This window comes from Dipodomys merriami, unplaced genomic scaffold, assembly GCF_024711535.1.
Source record: "Dipodomys merriami isolate MVZ:Mamm:240054 unplaced genomic scaffold, mDipMer1.0.p SCAF_15, whole genome shotgun sequence".
Lineage (NCBI taxonomy): Eukaryota > Metazoa > Chordata > Mammalia > Rodentia > Heteromyidae > Dipodomys > Dipodomys merriami.
In genome coordinates, this window is record NW_027202826.1 from 18,445,120 (window position 1) to 18,466,197 (window position 21,078).

The window sequence follows — 21,078 nt, forward strand, 5'->3', positions numbered from 1 at the left end:
CTAGCTGGCTGCCATCAGAAGAGTCCACATCTCAGAGGCTCGGAGCTGGATGCAGCAGAGGGCAGCTAGTCAGGATGATTCTTCTTGCTGTGCTTTTTCTCTGTTTCATTTCCTCGTATTCTGCTTCTGTTAGAGGTAAGTGTTGTCCTTTCTGAGTGACAGAGAAAGAAATGGAGAAGCTCTTAATTAAACCATCTTCAAAACTGTGCAGCTTTGGAATGTTTGTGAAAGTATCAATAGGTGGAAATGAAAACCTAAATTGTAATCTCTATCTCATGAAAATAGAAAACCCTCTTTAGTTCAGCCCTTCAGATCAATGTGGTTTTTTTTTTTGCTTCAATTTCTCATTCAGGGTGGATTTTCAAAGGGAAGGAAAGTGCAGCTAGTGTTACCTGCTGCTGTTGGCCATGCTGAATGCAACGCCTTCCCTTGCATTATAAAAAAAGAAACAAAATGAGAAATCCCAGTTCTTCAATTTCTTTCTAGTTGCTAGCAATGTGACATCAAGAAAAATTACACCCAATGAAAAAAGGCATTTGATTTGTCACAGAATTAGGAGTGAAATGGTAAAGTACATACATTATTCTATTGCCACTCAAAAGTGGTAGAATCTGTGCTAAATTAAAGAAAATATAAAAATGATGTAGATTAAAAATAAGAATTTATTATCATTGGAAAACTAGCATCGATACACTAGCATCGATACAACTACTTAAAATAATTTTAAAAATTAAAAATATCATTGGTAGTTTCTATTTTAAGAGAAAATAGATTTTTTTAACAAACATACAAATTGATATCTTCAGAAAAAGACAAAAGAAAAATGTGTTCCATAAAGAATGGTCTGGGCTATATGTAATGTATTAATATAGAATCTAATTTTAAATTAGCTAGATATAAACTCCCTGTGTTTCATAAAAATCCAGATTTGTAAGACTGTAGATCTAATAAACAACTTCACCTGATTGGGGTTGATCTTTAGAACTATATACTTTTCTTAATATATGATGACTCATTCATAAACTTTCAAGACCTATTTGGGATAAACATGATTTTTTATTATAAAGTAGCAAATTTTCAAAATTTTTTGCATTGAAAATTCCCACATAAAGAAAAAGGGCAAACTTTAAAAAAAATCAGAGCAATAAGTAGAGGGCTAAATTTAAATTATTTCACCTAAGCCAATCACACTTTAGGTTCTTGAATTAAGGATAATTATTTCATTAGTTTTTTAAAATGGTTAGTATTTAAGGATATAGACATTAGTTAGCTGGAAAACAAAGAATGAGAAAGAAGTGCAGATTTATATAACTCATGTCTACCGGCGAATTGTTATACTATGATATACTATTTTGTAACTGTCAAATAGATTGTGGAATATTTGAAATCTTGGCGATGTACATACTATAATATCAAATCTAATACCATGATTATTTTTCCAAAAATAGCTGAGACACAGAAGTCACAGTGGGATTCTACCCCTCCCCATTTGATCAAAAATTACCAATGTACTTATGAAGTATTTCAATGCACACACCCACTTGGGCACTAATACAAGCAATTGCACGTAGGAGAAATGTGGCTGAGAACATGACAGGGCTGTGTACAAGGTCAGTGGCAAATTCAGATTTTAGAACCTGAAGCTTATGCAATTTAGAGGCTGTCTTTGAGAAAAGATTACAGAAATATCTTACACTTACAAAGGTTACTGGGAAAAGATAAGGTATATGTACACATTGCTAGGAGCCCCTTCCAAGGTTTTAGAAAGAACCCAGTCAAGTAAGACAGCTTGAAGCTGAAGCTTCTTTAGCTTCACAGGATTAATTTCTTCTGCCAAATATTATAAATAAAAGACTTAGCTTTCCCCCTCCAGAGGGGGTAGCCTTCAGTATTAAGTACAAGGATTGGATGATAGATTCTTTGCCCTCCTAATGATTAATATAAAACATCAAAAGCCGCATGTAGGAACTATCCAGTGTCAGTTGCTTCTAAATCTTGGGACCCGTACATCATCTCAAACTCAGCTCTAATTTAAATTACTGATGCAACTGTGTAGTGAATTCTAAGAACTGCTGGATAGCTAGAGAAGGGAAAATTGGGTGGGAGCAAGATTAGGACAGAATAGGGTCTCTGATTTTCTGAGTGTAAGCTTTCTGAAGTCTCAAATTTCCCAACTTTTTCTTAGTTTTGATATAATAGTGGGACTATTTTTAGCGCTATCTTTGAGCTTTCTTTATATAGTGCTTTTGCTCTCTAATTTGTCAACTCTAATGGTCTCTTCACTTCTAATCTTCTTAATTATCATTCTCTTCTGTTCTCTTCTCTTCCTTTTGATTGCTTCCCTCCTCTTCCCTCCCTTCCCTCTCCTCTCCTCCCCTTTCCTGTCCTTCCCTCCTCTCCCCCCTCTTCCTTCCTTCCTTCCTTCCTTCCTTCCTTCCTTCCTTCCTTCCTTCCTTCCTTCCTTCCTTCCTTCCTTCCTTCCTTCCTTCCTCCTCTCTCTCTTTCACTGTACCTGCTAACTGTGTAGCTCTCTCTTGGATTCTTACACTCCCTTATCATTACTGTACATTTTCAGGCTTTACTTTGACTTCCCTCTGGATTGTCTCCCTGACATTTAGCAGGTTCACTACGCTCATCTGATATTTTGTAAATGAGTACAGTATTTAAAACTTAAATAATTTCAGTTACTTAAACATTCTAGATATACTTGAAGGAAGAAAATGAAGTAGTGTGTGTGTGTGTGTGTGTGTGTGTGTGTGTGTGTGTGTGTGTGTGTGTGTGTGTGTGTGTGTGTGTGTGTGTGTGTGTGTGTGTGTGTGTGTGTGTGTGTGTGTGTATGCTGGTCCTGGGTTTTGAAATCAGGGCCTAGGTGCTGTCCCTGAGCTTTTGTGCTAGTACTCTAACCTGAGCCACAACTCAATTTCTGGCCTTCTGGTGGTTAATTGGAGATAAGAGTCTTATGGACTTCCCTTCCTGGGCTGGCTTTGACCTGCGATCCTCAGATCTCAGCCTTCTGAGTAGCTAGGATTACAGGTGTGAGCCACTGGTACCCAGCTGACTCTTTTTTTTCCAGCTAAAGTTAATTTTTCTTTCTTATTTCTTAATATGTGTAAATATCTATCCCAAAACATAAATACCATTATGTACACTTTGAAGAGCAATAGCCTAAAATAGAAATGAAGTGAGGAATATAAATGTGATTCCCATTGCCCAGGCACTGTGTTTGCCAGATCTCTGAATAACAAATAGAAACATGCTTACTGAACAGGAAAAAGGGTAGTAAGTAGCATAGTAGTAAATGTAGGATAGTCTATTTGAACCATTTTAGACTCTTATAGCATTAGTTAAAAGAGCAGCTATTTTAGGCCTATTGAGCAAGGTAGGAAAGCTTTAGGGGAACAAAACCCTTTCTTTCCTGATCTTCATTCCCTCTAAGTTATCATCAAGAGCTCATCTATGATATTTCTTTTTCACATTCTCTTTGCCAATAAAGTAAAAGTAAGATCAAAGAAAAAGTAACAGCTTGGTAATATCGAAAACTTGGGACATTAAAAAATAGGATACCTGCCTACAAAATCATCATAGCTATTTTAATCAGAATACATCTTTAGCTGGGTATCATAGTAAACAGCTGTAATCCCAGCATTCAGGGAAATAGAGCTACAAAGTTGAGACTGTGTTCTGAAAAGGCAAAACTAAACAACAATCAAATTGTGCATCCCAGCTGGGCACTGGTGGCTCACACCTGTAATCTTAGCTACTCAGGAGGCTGAGATCTGAGAATCCAGGTTCAAAGCCCGCCCCAGGCAGGGGGTTAATCTCCAATTAACCACCAGAAAAATGGCGGTGGGGCTCAAGGACTAGAGTGCTTGCCTTGAGCTGATGAGCTCAGGGACAGCGACCAGGCCCAGAGTTCAAGCCCAAGACTTTGTGTAATCCACAAACTTGGATTCTAATCGACTTACATATCAAATTCTGTATTGTACCAATTCTGTTGAGTTGAACCTGGAGTTGGCTTATGTCAGCTCTCCTATCATGCTTATCTTTCAGAATTGCTGTGAGGATTAAATAAGACAACATGGATCTCTTTGGGGACCTATGTGGAATTGAATAGAGGTTGTAAAAAAGGCCTTCCTGAACAAAATACTTTTCCTGGCAGAATGCCCCATCAGAACAAAGGATGCCTGGGCATGGAGGAGGCTGGAGAGAGTCAGGGCCTTCATCTCCATCTAGAGCTCTCTGGATTCCACCTCCTGCACTTTACACCCTGCCCAGCTCTACCTAACTTCATGTCTGGGCAGTCACTTGCACTGAGAACCTGATCCTGGCACTTCCTTCAACTGCCTCTTCTCCATTCCTAAGTAAATTCCTTTCCTTTCCATTTGAAGCTTGTTAGAGCATGGAACAGCTACACACCTAAAGCTAGATCACACCCTGAGCTCTCTAGCAGCATCTATCTGTCTTTGAGTCAAACTCCAAAGTCTCTAAGTGTCACCCCAAACACCTAGACCCTCAGAGGCATACATTAGATTTACTCTTTCTGCCATGTCTTTTATTTACCGTTTCAACCCCATTGGCCTCCCTACTTATACGTGCATGAGCCCTTCACAGGGTCTTTCTACTTACTACATCATCTATGAGGAGTAAGCGGAGTAGGGACCGTGGGCGTAGGAGAGTACCAATTCTACATGGCTTGCCTAAAGCCTTCACATTTTCTCAGGGGTCTTTCCCTCTGTGTCCCTATTTCCTTTCTTGTTTTCATTTTCCTTTCTTTTCTTTTTTTTTGGGGGGGGGCGGGGTTGGCTGGGCCCTGAGATTGAACTGAGGGCCTAGCCACTGCCCCTGAGCTTTTTTTGCACAAGGTTAGCATTTTACCACTTGAACCACAGCTCCATTTCTGGCTTTTTGGTGGTTAATTGGAGGTAGGAATCTCATGGACTTTCCTGTCTGGGTTGGCTTTGAGCCATAATCCTCAGATCTCAGCCTCCTGGGTAGCCAGGTTTATAGGTGTGAGCCACCAGTGCCCAGCCTTGTTTGTTTGTTTGTTTTCCTTTAGCAGTTCTACCATGTTACATGATTTGCTTGTATGTTTTTATTTCTATTACTCATCTCCCCTCAGTTAAATATAAACTCCATTTGGACAGAGCATCAGTGTCTGAAGAGTGCCAACCACACAATAGTAGTTCAGTATATCCTTGTCGAACAAATAAATCAATGTTAAAGAATTTAACATTTTAAGGTATATAGCATAAAGAAGTATATGGTCCCTAGGACTACAGGATCTGGGTTCAAAGTATAGCTCCAACACTAATTACCTGAATGCCCTTGGGTAAATTGTACACTCTCTATGTCTCTCCATTTCTTTATCAACTTTAAATAGGTGTGTCTACCTCAGAGCTGAATGTGGTGGTGCATGCTTATAATCTCAGCACTCAGGAGGCTGAGGTAGGAGGATCATTTTTCAGGCTAGCCTTAGCTACATAGAAAGACCATGGAAAGACCGGTGAAGACCAGGGAAAACCAGGGAAACAAAATATCACACCCATAATAGATTTTTGTGAATAACAGCACACATGAACTATTTTGACACTTGTTTCCTTTGGAAAGCAGATGTTACAGTTGACACAGCCAGTGGAACAGTTTGTTACTGAGGAGATAGTAACAATTTTTCAAAGGTTTACTAAGGTTTTTTGGGGGGAGATTTTTTGTTTGTTTGTTTGTTTTGTCAGTCATGGGATTTGAACTCAGGGCCTGGGTGCTGTCTTTGAGCTTTCTTGCTCAAGGCTAGTGCTCTACCACTTTGAGCCATAACTCTACTTTCAGTTTTCTGGCAGTTAATTGCAGATAAGAGTTTCATGTGACTTTCCTACCCAGGCTGGCTTTGAACCTCAATGCTCAGATCTCAGCCTCCTGAGTAACTAGGATTACAGGCGTGAGCTACTAGCGCCGAGGCAGGAGGTTTGTTTCCTGTTTCGGTTGCTCGACTTCTGGTATAGGCTCTCCCTTTTCTGTGTCTCTCCAAGAACACACTTCTTGATGGAAAAATGTTATGATTGCCTATTGCAGTGAACGAAGCAGTTAGTGGCATTATATCTGAGGAAAAACATACACTGAATTTTTCTTGAGTATCTCCTGAGAGCCATTCATAGAACATCTATAAAAAGACTTTATGTAATCAAAAATACCAAGTTCTCACTATGAAAGTCTTGATCCTACCTGTTTATGCTGAGGGAAAATATGCTAAGTTGAATTGGAAATTGTGTGAATTTTCTTAGTACACAATATTGAGTTGAATAATATTTACTGTTAAACTAACCCTGGCCAAGTGTAACCTATGTTAATATTTTATGTATTTAACACATCGTTTTATTCACTGAGCTTCTTTTGCTCAAAGTAAAACTCTACCACTTGAACCACTACCCCACTTCTGGTTTTCTGGTAGTTAAATGGAGATAAGAGACTCATGGACTTTCTTGCCTGGGCTAGCTTTGAATCATGATCCTCAGATCTCAGCCTCCTGAGTATCTAAGATTGCAGATGTGAACCACCAGTGCCTGGCTGAAATGTTCTTTCGTACTAAACATTTACTAATTAAATTAGTATAATAACATGGAGGGATGTTTCTTAAATATAAAAAATCAAACAAAGGAACTGCTCTTCTAACTACTATTTTTGCATTCAACTGCTGCAATTAAAATATGTTCATTATAAATGATTCTTGTTAATTGTATAAGTGATTTTTTGTTAATTACAAGATTGCTCATAAGGCAATTCCTATGAAGACCTGTATTTAACTCATATTCACACAATTAAAAGCAATACAATGGAATTACTTTAAAAATGCCATATTGCTGAATAGGGGTAAGATTTTATTAATTAGAGATTATTATTAATTATTAATTAGAGATACAAACTAAAGTTTTCTGAAATGAAATCTTATTTGTTTAATAGTTACCTGCTTGGTTAATGTATGTTTTTCAGCCACAGGTGAAGGGTACAAACCCTTCTCTTTCAGTGGACACTTGCTAAGTCCCCACCAGCTAAGGCTGGTCTAGTGGGCAGATAGCATATGTCCCCGCCTGGCAGGTGTCTTATGATTAAAACCGAACTTTTGCCACCCTTTCCTGCAGGTCACACAACTGGTCTCTCATTAAATAACGACCGGCTTTACAAGCTGACATACACCACCGAAGTGTTGGTTGATGGAGGCAAAGGAAAACTTCAAGACAGCGTGGGCTACCGGATTTCATCCAGTGTGGATGTTGTCTTACTGTGGAGGAATCCTGACGGTGATGACGATCAACTGATCCAAATTACGGTGGGCATTTTCTACCAGACACACACAAGCCCCGTCCCCCAACACAAGGAGATTAGGTGACTCCGAAGTCTTTGAGAAATACGCCATTTGACAATACATGTTCTGTGCTCTTGGTTCTATAAGTTGTTGGTTATCTTTCACTGAAATAAGTACTCCACAGTTTTTCATTGGTCAAAAACGATCTAGTTATGTCACATTGTTGAAGCAGGCAACTGGAAGATTTACGCTGATAAGTAGCTGTAGTCTGATGCCCCTATTAATGTCCCTATTAATATGATAATTCTATAAATCATATCATATCGTATTAATATAGTAATTCCACATATCGTATTAATGGGAACTTAAACTGGAATTCGTTCAAAATGTCCTAAGAGCCGGGCGCTGGTGGCTCACGCCTGTAATCCTAGCTACTCAGGAGGCTGAGATCTGAGGATCGCGGTTCAAAGCCAGCCCGGGCAGGAGAGACTGTGAGACTCCTGTCTCCAATAAGCCATCAGAAAACCGGAAGTGGTTCTGTAGCTCAAGTGGTAGAGCGCTCGCCTTGAGCTGAAGAGCTGAGGGACAGCGCCCAGGCCCAGAGTTCAAGCCCCACGACCGACAAAAAAAAAAAAAATGTCCTAAGAATGAAGGATCTGCAGTCCATGTCATGTGAAAAGCAACTGAAAATAACTGGAAAGGGAGATAAATTACAAGGTGCCTGAGTGCCTAATTTAATGGGTAGACTACCAATGAGAGGGTAAACCCAACTTTGAATAAATCAGGGACTCCCACGAATGGCAATGTTTGTACAGTTATGATGATATAGATCCATGCGATGAAAACAGAGGCCAAATTAAATGACCCAGATGTCTGTTTCCAGTTTTATCATGTGGTGATTCTGTATTTGTTTTTCAAGAACTTAGAGGCAATGTGTTCTATTTAGTCCTTCTCCATGTTAGCGTGAAATAGGGACACAGAATCAAACACTGGGAACAATAGTTTAAGGAGACTTTTTTGGGGGGGGTCCGGTCGTGGGGCCTGAACTCTGGGCCTCAGCTCTTCAGCTCAAGGCTAGGGCTCTATCACTTGAGCCACAGTGCCACTTCCGGCTTTTTTTTTTTTTTTTGCTTATGTGGTGCTGAGGAATCGAACCCAGGGCCTCATGCATGCAAGGCAAGCGCTCTACCACTGAGCCACCTTCCTGGCCCTAAGGAGACTTTTATAATAAAGCTCATTGCAGTGCATTTACCAAATGATCTGTTTCTTTGGTTATATTGTTTGTTGGATATATCTATATATACCTAACAACCATTATATCCAATATATAATACAATATATGTATATATCTATGTATAATAATTTATAATATGTTATATACACATATATAATATATGCACATATATATGTATATATAATATGTATATATAATATATGCATGTTAAATATGCTATATATATATGTATATATAATATATTGGATGTAATGGTTGTTAGATTTTCCAGATTGGAGCAAAGCATCATAATCCACATCCTTGAGTTATTTTTCAGTAGAATGGCACACCATTATGCACAAAATATTATATAGATCTGTGTCCAGCAGTTAGGCTGTTTATCTTTAATTTTATCTATTCAGATGAGGCAGAGTGGAGGAGCCCTGTCGGATAAATACTACAGAAAGTGAAGTGATGAGGCAGACAGCAAGAGAAGTGATTGATGGTGACATGGAAGAACCAAATGCATGTCAGTTTTTTGTGTATATTTTTATTGTATTATAAAGGTGTGCAGAGGGGTTACCATTTCACAGTAGTCAGGTAATGATTGTGTATGCGTCACCCTGTCCTTCTCTATCTCCCAGTTTTTGCCTCCCATCCCCCTCCACAAGTTGCATGTTACTTACTATAACCTAAAATATGGTGTTCTTGAGGTATTGATATTTTTCCTAATTCAAAAGATTTATTATTTCAGTACTTTATTCATTTCAAATGAGTGACAAAGATATATACATATATATATACATACAAGCATGCACACATATATATGTAAAATATATGTATATACATAGACTGGAAAATCGTTGATTCCTTTACCCCTTTACTTTCTAAGAAACTGGTGAAGACAGACAGAGAAAGTTGTTCTAGTAGTGTCTTTATTTGACTATAGATAACGGATGTAAATGTACAGAATGTGAATCCACAGAGAGGAGAGAAGAGCATCTTCAAAGGAAAAAGCCAACCCAAAGTCATAGGAAAGGAGAACTTGGAAGCTCTGAAAAGACCGATGCTCCTTCATCTAATCCATGGAAAGGTAAGGGGGCTAGGTGGTTCCACATCTTTGTCCCCCCAACTTCTCTTTTTTGTCTTACCTTAAATAGGGAGCATTTTGAGGTAATTGTGTTGTCACTATTTTTATGGTAAGTGCAATTGTTTCAAGAAATAAGAACTAAACAGAAGTTGTAAATTAAATATTTTCAGAATAAGTCAATAACCCAAATTTGCATATTTTCTGATCAGTTTATTCAGTTTCTATGGAACTCTTTATAGTAGAATCAAGTATTTGTTTTTTTATGAGAGGTGTACATTTTAAAAGTGCATTCCTTATTACATTACTAGCATTGCAAATCATCAGAGCATGCTTGTATAAAACTCAGAAAATTAAACAAATTAGACTGAAAAGCTTAGATAAGTGGAATTAAGTTGTTACAAAGATATCAATATCTGGCCCAAATCATGAAGCTGAAATATTGAAAAGACATGACATGTCTAAGGTACAGCTTGTTTACAAAGAATGTTTAAACAATATTGAAAAACTATGACTTGGAAAAGCATTAAATATATTACAATGATGAATGCTAAGTATTTAGAAATTCCATAAGTGTTCATTCTGTATGGTTTGAATTTAACCTATTTAAAATGGTCTTACTATATTTGGAATTGAAAGCAATTGTGACTAATGAATTAGTAGGCATTGCCTGTGGGAGTTTATGAGAATTACAGATATTTTACTGATATATGAAAAATATATCAGTGAAGATGAGAGATTAACCTCAGTCACTAAAGAAAGACATAAAGGAAATGCCATACTTTTAACTTTACACAACTTTAAAGTTAATAATTTTAGATTCAAAATAAAGAAAAACAAATGCTTTATCATAGAAATTTCACACATCTATTTTTTAATCAAGATGTTATTAAAAAGGGAGTTATGAGAAGGAATCTCTCTCTCTTTCTCTCTCTCTCTCAGTCATGAGGCTTGAACTCTGCACCTGGGCATTGTCCCTGAGCTTCATTTTGCTCAAGGCTAGCACTCTACCATTTGACTGACAGTTCCACTTCCAGTCTTTTGGTGGTTAATTGGAGATAAGAGTCTCATGGACTTTCCTACCCTGGCTGGCTGGGAACCATGTTCCTTAAATCTCAGCCTCCTGAATAACTAGGATTATAGGTGTGAGCCAACAGTGCCTGTTTTAAATCATCCTCTCTCATGCAACCAAACATAAATCATTGTCTTCAGCAATATTTTCTTTTCCTTCTTGTCAAAATACTTTTCATAATTCATATTTGCTTACAGATCCTCTTAAGTTCATACCCTTCTAGCTCGCTGAGGATAGCCATTCCATTTAGAATGCTCTTGGCACTTTGGACTTCGTTTATGCCCCTTATCACTTTTCTTTTGGCTTTGTATATTCATTACTAGATTGTGGCTTCCAGTCTCCACTACCCTTTTGCTCCCTCCCTCCCCAAATTGTCTTGTACTCATTGACTTTGTATTCCATCAAGTTTTTCTCAATATCCTCCCAAAATGTATGACGCCTCAAAGAGATTTCTATCCAAGCACTTCGTACAGTGGGTTGCAATCCTTTCTTCTTATCCTTATTCTGAGTACAGCTTCTTGCGGGTATGTACTTTATCTCTGTGTATTCAGCACCTTACTCAATGTAGGAACTCAGTAGGTACTTATAAAATAAAGGAATGATCTGTAAGGTTATGTGGAGCCAAGTAAGTCATACTTTGAGAAATGTCTTAGCCCAGTGCTGTCTGTAATCCTAGCTACTCAGGAGGCTGAGTTCTAAGGATCAGGCAGGAAAGTCCATGATATTTTTATCTTCAATCATCCAAAAAGCTAGGAGTGGAGCTGTGACTTGAGTGGTAGGAAAAAAATGAACTGACAGTGCCAAGCCCCAGTGCTGGCAAGCAAGTAAGGAAGGAAAGAAGGAAGGAAGGAAGAAGGAAGGAAACACATGTCTGGCAAATTGTTTAGTTAATTGATAAAAGGTACTTACAGTTAATGTGTTTGAAGCCTGTGTTTTAAGACATTACATTTATTGTCTCTTATCTCAGTGACAGCCCAGGAAGCAGGTGCTGTCGTATCAATCCTTTTGTGGCATGCAGGTCCAAGTTAAGAGGAGTTAAAGAGACTTGCCCTAAGATTCTATGACTGGAAAGTCGTGGAGTTGGAATTTGATACAGGGTCTGTGATCACGTTCTCATATTCTATGTCTTGTCACTGAAATACTCAGGGGCGATGGCCCCCTTTTTGGCTGGTGTGTCATATTCTGTATTCCATTCTTTACCATCTGTGTGAGGAATAATTTGAACCCGGCTCATTTTTGTGATAGGTAGGATATACTAGTCTTTTCTTCTCAGAACCTCCAGTGTGGCAAGACACTTGAGTTCATAACATATTAATTGCTCTTATAATCTTAATGTCAGTCAATCATTTTATAACTCCTTCGCTGGCACCTGAGTACAAAGTCTCTCGTTACACACAGGAGTGCACTTGGTGCTCTCACTGTTCAAAGGCTGACCTGGAACTGCCACATCATTATTTCAATGACACTCATGGGCCATTTCTAGAAGAGCTATGATTTGTGCAGCCACAGGGTAAAGTACATTATCATATCTCTCAGCTATATGATAAAGTACTCACTGGGAGGAGAAGGGAAGTAACTTGTCCCTAGAGACCAAGCTGTCAAGTGGGAGATTTGCTCACATTACTGTGAGATCATTCACTGTCATTGCAGATTATTATAAAAGAACTTATGCAAAAACAGGGGAAACTGCTGAGGAGAAATTTTCCAGGGAGTGTGTTTTTCTACCCCAGTTTGATATTCAGTTTTACTAGAAATGTCTGTGATTTCAAAGATACTCATAGGCATGTATTTTTGTCTTTCCAGAGAACCCCTTTTCTCCCCTCCCTTATTTGAAACTTCCATGTTTACGTGATAAAAGAGAACCAATACTTAAATACATATTCTTGGCACATTTTCTCTTTTCCATGACCATCCTTTTCCTTACATAAATATTTGAGCATGACCCTAGTTTTGTTTACAAATCATAAACTAGCATGGAAATGGTACAGTTATCTGGCTAAGGTTAATTAATACTGGCAATCAAAAAGTGTCTCCAGTTAAAGCATAAATTCTTTCTTGGCCTGATGTGCTAATGTAATTAGGTAGATAGTTTCTAGATTTCTGTTTCTTGTTTTGGCCATCCATATTGATTAAATCAACCACAGGGTTGCTGAGCTGGCCTATTATTTTGTGTTGTTTCTAGGCACAGATCTTCTTTCTGAATCTGGTACCATGGTGACACATGCCAACCTCCCAGAAGAGCTGTAATTCCTTTCAAATTCACCTTGAAAACTTTTCAAATTGGCCATATATTTCTTCATTAATTTGTTTTCTAGTTTGCCATTTCCCAGCTATGCTCTGTCATAGACAACAAAGATAATATGATTCATCCCTGTGTGCCAGGATCTTTCCAGTTTATTTTTACTCTTTTATCTTTTCTTATTCTTGAAGACTATATAAGTGAAGACTATGTAACTGACTATATTCAAAGAGTTATCTCCTTCCTAAGGAAAAAAATATGATGGATGCCTACTGATTCCAATGGACTTCTCCCTCCCTCCCACCCAGAATTTAACCAGGAGAGATTCTGCCTTTCTTGCTTAACAACCTGTTCAGTTGCACTCTAGATTTAGTTTTCTTGAGTTAAAGATTCGTTTGTAAAGACACTGTGCCTGCTAATGCTCACTGGAATATCTGGCGCCTATGAATTTAGATAAGAGCCTATGTTCTAGCATGTTCAGAATTTATTTCCGTGCTGAAGTAATCAGCTTTATGGCTTGAATATAATAAAACTTATTCAGTTCCTGTTGTAAAATAATGAATTTTAAATTATTGCTGTGGCAGCACATGGATTTCCCTGTAAGAATCTGAGTTATTGTGATGATTCGTAAATAATTTTGACATTTGGCTAATATAGGTAACTATCTTCTGTTTTATCTCACTGGTTTGCTCTAAGGAATAAAGTTTTGGCTTCAGAGATAGTAGTCACACAAAAGAAAAAAAATAACTTTCTCAACTTTTTCTCCACTAGTTCTATGGAAACAATCAAAAGTAATAGAAGGAATTTCCAATTTTTTCTTCATGTTTGCTAGTTTATGTTCTTCAGCCTGAGAGGAAAAAAGAACTCTATAAATGTATTTTCTTAGGGGTCTAGACACCAAAACCAAAACTTGATCCATAGAAGTGCATCAGTAATCAAAGAGCACTTGACCTTATGCATAGACCAAAGATTAAGTCTTGAATTGGTAGATAAAACTTTCTAAATAATTCTATAAATAGACACACTTTGTATCCTGGAAGCATATCAAAAATGATGATAGTGTAGGATTTTCCCCCACTTAATGGATCCCTTTGCTTTCGAAAGTATTTCAGCATTACCAGCCACAGTCTCATGCACTTGGCCACTAGATCAGCACTTCTGACTGCTTTGGGCCCAAGCTATGTGGTTATAAGCCTCTAAGAAGATGGCATCTGAAAGTACCACATCCCAATGTATTCACAAAGCCAAGTATGCTATCACTACTAAAGGAAACAAGACCCAGCTTATACCACAGAATGTCAGAAACTCAGCTTGGGACTGAGAAATTGCCAGTGATTTGTTTGAGAATATGATAGCATGGATTTTCAGACACTGAGGTCATTATTCCGGTTCCTTTTTAACTGGGACAAACAACTCTATTCTGACCTTCATGGGGACAAACTCTTTTTTAACATTTATAGGGTTGTACTGTACAATGACTGAAATTGATTTTCAGATAAAGTATCTAGTAAATCTATTTCTAGGAATAGTATGTGTAAGAAGTAAACATACAGATTTGAGACACTTGTGTGGATATTTCAAGTACAATATTCCTTTCTTATCATGAGAGTTTTCGATTTGTGCTGAATTATTCAGGTGGGACATTAACTGAATCATTACATAACTATTGAATTTTCTATTTTATTTTATTTGAAAAACTATGCTTGTTTCTAAAAAGAAATAGAAGATACTCAGCATATTTTTGACATAAATACTGAGCTATAATTATCATAAACCCTGGGGAAATTTATAGAGAAGACATATCTATCCTTGAATTCCAAACCATGTGAGGCTTTTGGAGTAAAATCAGGATGAAAACAACACAGGTTTCTCTCCAGATAATTACCCTGTTTCTTTTCTTTTCCTTTTTTGTTTTTGTTTTTTGTTGGTCATGGGGATTAATCTAGTGCTCTACCATTTTGAGCCACAGTGCCACTCTTGATTTTCTGGTGATTAATTGGGGATAAGAGTCTCAGGGGGACTTTTCTGCCTAGGCTGGCTTTGAACCATGATCCTCAGATGTCAGCCTCCTGAGTAGGTAGGATTACAGGCGTGAGCCCTGGCACCTGGCTAACCCTGTTTCGTTTGTATGAGTCAATTTAGCAGAATGATGAAAGACACCAGGCCCATAAATGTAAGGGTCAAGAATATAAGTAGTGAAAAAATCACTTAGTACTAATGCCAATCACAGGGACCTTTCCCATTTCAGCCCCTTCCCTATCTTCTAAAGGAAACCCCAAAGCAGAAGGCAAGTTGTACAAATGTACAGTCTTAACTTCAAACCTTCCAACCATCTACATTGCTTTTACCATGATCAACATGAATGCCCTGAAAATCATCACTATGGATTTTGTCTGTGATCATTATGGCCACACTTGAATCCCTATCATCCAAGGCTGTGCCAGGCTTAAGTATATTGGATGTGGTAATGATCATTCTCCTCAACAACCTCGTCATTCGCTGATTTTATTTAAAGCCCTGGTTAGTTTTTGTTTCAGTCAGGTTTATAGGTTAAGGTCATAGCGATTTGTTCAGAGAGAATGTTCCTAAGTTTTCTTCCTTGGATAAGTTTCCATCACAGAAATTTTAGTGTATGTACACTGATCTTCTTTCCTTTGTTTCCTTCCTTATGTAATGCCCACCATGTTCAGAATCTTCATGATCAGCCACTCTAAATTTTGTACCCAAATGATCTGGTTTCATAGAAATGTAAATAGCTTCTTTAGGAAACAAAAAAGTTGAAGCTTCATAACAGATTGATTTCTGTTAATATGAGTGAGGATTAGTATGGGTGAGAATCTGAGCTGTTCGGCCATTTATTTAACCAAATCTGATTAATGGTGCATCTTTGCTTCATTTGTATTGCCCTTATTCTCTCCACAGGTCAAAGAGTTCTACTCATATCCAAATGAGCCAGAAGCCATTGAGAATCTCAAGAGAGGCTTGGCCAGTTTGTTTCAGATGCAGTTAAGCTCTGGAACCATCAATGAGGTACTTACTAACAGTACTAAGGATTCAGCATCTTATTTGACAATAAGGTAATAAGATAAGAACTTGCACTTGTAGAAGAACAGTTACTACTATGATGGTTTCAGAAAAGGTGAGTTAGTCACATCTCCTTTATATATGACACAATTGCCAGAAATCCAGCGTTTATTACTTAATAAGGAAATTAGAATCCATTATACTAAGGAGAGTTAGGGTGATGGTTAGACATGGAGAAAGCATTGGGGATTAACATCCCAGATGCCTCTGCCATCCACTATCCAATGGGTAGTTCATTAAAAATACAGACTATCTGTATTTACCCCTACAAATTCTGATTTTGTAGATAAAAGAGGCCAGAAGATTAATATTTTAACAACCATGGTAATTGGGATGCATTGTAAGTATGGGAATCACTGCTCCAACTCCTTACAAATGATGAAAGCAAGTTTAATGAGAAAAATGCAGTGTATTTTCCAGGATCACACGTGGAGTGATGGCTGAAGTCCAACTTTCCGAATCTGAACTCAGCCAGACTATGAGTGAACAAATGAATGAGTGTAAAATGTCATATCATGATCAGGTTTAAGGAAAGGTAGAATAGAAGCAAATATACAATGCTGGCAGAGGCCTGCGGAAAAGCTCAGAGAAGCCAAATAAAGTCTATATAGATATACAGGTTTTGAAAACAAAAATCATTAATGTGACTAATAATTAGTTAAACCAATATTTTTCTCATACACATACACACACAATCCAGATACAGCTTTAGAAATCACTTCTGTCCAGACAATCAATTAGCTGAGACTTAATCTATTCAGCTAGATTTTAAAAAACTTATTAGCATATATGTGATATATAAGGATAGTTTCATTGTGACATTCCTATACATATATATATGCAATGCACCCTGATCAAATTCACTCCCTTTAGCTCTTTCCCTCAGCCTCTCTTCCTATTTCTTAAAACAATCTCAACAAGCTTCTTTGTTCTGTTTTCATACATGCATAAAAAGCACTTTGATCATAGTCACCCTCATCTACTCTTTTTTTGTTATTGTTGTGCTGGTCCTGGGGCTTGAACTCCAGGGCCTGGTGCTGTCCCTTGAGTTTCTTTTGCTCAAGATTAGCACTCTACCACATGACCCACAACTCCACTTCCAGCTTTTGGGGGGTAGTTTATTGGAGATAAGAGTCTCACAGACTTTCTATCTGGGTCAGCTGTCATCCTCAGATCTCACCCTCCTAAGTAGTTAGAATTACAGGCATATGCCACCGGTGTCCAGCTTCATCTACCCTCTTTTTTTTGTTGTTGTTGTTGGTCTTGGGGTTTGAACTCTGGGCCTAGGCACTGTCCCTGAGCTCTTCAGCTCAAGGTGAGTGCTCTACCACTTGAACTGGCTTTGAACTGCGATCCTCAGATCTCAGCCTTCTGAGTAGCTAGGATTACAGGTATGAGCCACAGCCCCCGACCTCTCCCACCAATCTTTATTGTACAAAGGGTTTTCACCAGGACAATTCACATGTGAGTACACTACAATTCACAGAAGAAATACAAATGGCTAATAGATACATGAAGAAATAACATTCAGTGCCTTTAGCCATAAGCAAAATGCTAATCAAAACTATAGAGAGTCTATCCTACTCCAAGAAAACAAAGAAGAAATGCTAGTAAGGAAAAAGGAACCCTCACAGTATTGGTGGAAATATACGCTAATGTAATCACTATGAATATAAGTATGGAGGTCCTTCAATAAACTAAAAGTAGATCTACTGTATGACCCCAGCATACCACTCCTAGACATATATCCAAAGGAGTCCAAATCAATATACAAGAGCTATACCCGCATAGTCATTTTTATTTGCAGTTTTGTTAACAATACCCAAGCTGTGCTATCAGCCCAAGTACCAAACAACCAGTTAATGAAGAAAGAAAATTTGGTACATATGTACTAGTTTTTCCAATGCTTATTGGGATCAAAGAGAAGTAGGATATCTTGTGTCACTGCTGAGCAATTGAGAAGGAGCTGCAAGACTAAACCCATGGAAGAGAGAGACTATTGGAGACTCAGAGTTCTTTCAATCTTTTTCTCTTGTCATTCTTGGAGGTGAGTGGTGGGAGTTGAGGGGGAGCAATTCTTAATGGCATGATTAGAGATATTAATTTTCATGGCACTTTCCATTAAAATTCAATTGGTCCACAGCATATTAAAAGCCGTTATGTTCTTGCTTTTCTATTCAGGAAGATATCTCTGGAAATTGTCAAGTGACCTACCAGGCTCAGCAAGACAAAGTGGTCAAAATTAAAGCCTTGGATTCATGCAAAATAGAGAGGTCTGGGTTTACAACTGCAAATCAGGTATAATCAATATTAATTTTTTTCTTTGAGAACTGCAAATAATTACATTTTGTAGAGATATATCAAAATAGAAAAAAAGGAAACAATATAATTTGGAAGTATTTATAATTAGGTAACAGTTCTACACGTGTCAAATGAGTAGACTTTTTGTTTATTTATTTTATTTATTTTTGTTGGTCCTGGGGCTTGAACTCTGGGCCTGGGTGCTGTCTCTGAGCTCTTCAGCTCAAAGCAAGCACTCTGACACTTGAGCCATAGCTCCACTGAATTTTTTTTTAACAAGTGTTGTCATTGTGAGTGTGGCAAGTAAAGGATAGACATCTTTATAAAGTTAAAAGAGAGTGTGTTGTTTGACTTAGTTCGAAAGCTGATTACTTGTGAGTTAACAGATATTAATGGGCTGATGAACTGATTCACTTACTTATTTACTTAGGTCTTGGGTGTCAGTGTGAAAGCCACATCTGTCACTACCTATAAGATAGAAGACAGTTTTGTCACAGCGGTGCAAGCAGAAGAGAGTCATGCTTTCAGGCTGAATTTCTTACAAACAATTACGGGGAAAATAACCTCAAAGTAAGACAATGTTGAAACTTTACATTCATTGTGTTTCTCTGATGTATTATTGTAGTTGATCTGTTAATAGAGGTGTATATGTGTGTGTAGTATACATATTGTTATCTGTGTGGTGTGTATATATGTTTGTGGTGTTTGTGTGTAGTGTGTGTATGTGTGTATATACATGTGTGTAGGGGGTGTGCGCATGTGAGCAATGTGTGTAGTAGTGTTCAGTGTGTGTGTATACTGCCTTCCCCTTGAAAGCATCCATCACATCTTGTTCTTTATTTTCCACATTATCCATAATAATAGATAACAAATCCTATTTGAATGAAATTTAACTATTATCAATTGTTACTTGAGCAGAATTTAAAACATAATTGACAATCTACTTGATTTGTTTTTATTCTAGTTGTTTTTCTAATTCCTTGGTCAAATTTTCTTTCTTTCTTTTTTTTTTTTTTGCATCCAGTCATGGGGCCTGAACTTTGGGCCTGGGCGCTGTCCCTCAGCTCTTCAGCTCAAGGCTAGCGCTCTACCACTTGAGCCACAGTGCCACTTCCGGCTTTTTTCTTTTTGCTTAATGTGGTGCTGAGGAATCGAACCAGGGCCTCATGCATGCAAGGCAAGCACTCTACCACTGAGCCACCTTCCCAGCCCCTTGGTCAAATTTTTTAATAGGAAAATTAAAAAGTGGTTGCATTCAGATGTTCTCTTCCAGTTTTTTTTTTAATTATCATTGCTTAAATACAAAGTTCCATAGTAAAGAGACATGAAAGAGGTTTTCATGAGACTTACATTTTAGCATTTAAACTATTACATGAATTGAGACCATTCTATCTGGTCAGAGTAGTTATATCAGGATGAAGAACTAGATTTCAGATCTAAAAGTTTGTTTTATTATCAGATTTTATTTCAAAACAAACATATTTCCAGCAATAAATCAATTGTACCTTATGTCCTTACGTCTCAAAAAATTTCCTCTGAAGTTGCCCTGATGTTAGAACCAGCAGATGAAATTATTGGAGAAATGGATGTCTTGCATCATAAAATCTTGAAAGTTTATTGAAGTCCCATCTGAAGTAGAATATTGCATTTTTCTTTGTATATATTATTTTCACATATTCTCAAAGAAAACAGGGACTTAAATTAATAACTAGCTCTGTAAGGTCTTTTAGATCCAATACCGGGATTCGAACCTGGTCCTTGACACTTTCACGCATTGGCTAGTGCTCTACCAACTGAGCTATGCCTCCAACCCGAAAGGATTGCTTCTTTCTTTCTTTTTAAAATGGTTTTTCCAAATAGATTGTTGAGACCATTTCTAGAAGATAAGCATTCCAAACTGATTTGGTTAATAACTGATGTGATTTTATTCAAGTCTCATTTTAAGAAAACTGGGCTTAGGTCAAAAGAGTTGACATCCCATATCTAGAAAATTTTTCTTTCTTGTATTTTCTTATCATCATATTTAAAAGACTTAAGATGTCAAATTTTGGAATAAAGTTGTCCTCACCCCCTCCCGAATGACTGTATAGCAATCTTGAGGTTTCTACGGCTCTGAAGATAGCAACGTTTGAACTTCTTTGACTTGAACACATGGGTATACATCTTTGCCAAAGAATAGCAATTAATATCTTGTTCACTCAGAACACTGCTTAGACTGTGATGTTCCTCTGTGATGTTGTGCAGGCAGAAACTGGAGCTGAAGACAACGGAAGCAGGCCCAAGACTGATGCCTGGAAAGCAGCTGGCCTCTGTAATTAAAGCCATTGATTCAAAGTACACAGCCATCCCCATTGTGGGGCAGGTCTTCCAGAGCGCATGCAAAGGATGCCTTTCTGTAAGTGTGAGCAAAGGTGGGGCCAGCAGTGGCTTATGTGCTGTTCTTCTGTCTCCAGTGAAAACATCAACTACAGAAAGTTACTAAAGGATTACCAGCCACCATACAGTGAGGGTGACTAAGCCTAGCAACCCATACTCAAGATGAAAGCATAAAACAAAAGTAGTTAAGAAAACATATTGCTATCATGTCTTATAAAGAGAAAACAAGATGCTAGCCAGGTGCCAGTGGCTCATGCCTATAGTCCCAGCTACTCAGACTGAGGATTGTGCTTCAAAGTCCAATTAACCACCAAAAACCTGTATAGAGAACTATGACTCAAGTGGTAGAGTGCAAGCCTTAAGCACAAAAGTTCAGGGACAGCACTCGGGCCTGAGTTCAAGGCCCAGGACT

General features: G+C 37.9%; 1 protein-coding gene across 1 annotated transcript in view; it reads left to right on the forward strand.

Annotated features, from left to right (window-relative positions):
- Mttp (microsomal triglyceride transfer protein) overlaps positions 1 to 21,078 on the forward strand; it is a 44,783-nt gene continuing 23,705 nt past the window's right edge. The window contains exons 1-7 of the mRNA XM_070022326.1: positions 1 to 135; positions 7,131 to 7,318; positions 9,457 to 9,600; positions 15,828 to 15,935; positions 18,171 to 18,287; positions 18,721 to 18,860; positions 20,535 to 20,685. Coding sequence (XP_069878427.1) covers positions 75 to 135; positions 7,131 to 7,318; positions 9,457 to 9,600; positions 15,828 to 15,935; positions 18,171 to 18,287; positions 18,721 to 18,860; positions 20,535 to 20,685 — 909 coding nt within the window. The 5' untranslated portion in view covers positions 1 to 74. The remainder of the gene's footprint in view (positions 136 to 7,130; positions 7,319 to 9,456; positions 9,601 to 15,827; positions 15,936 to 18,170; positions 18,288 to 18,720; positions 18,861 to 20,534; positions 20,686 to 21,078) is intronic.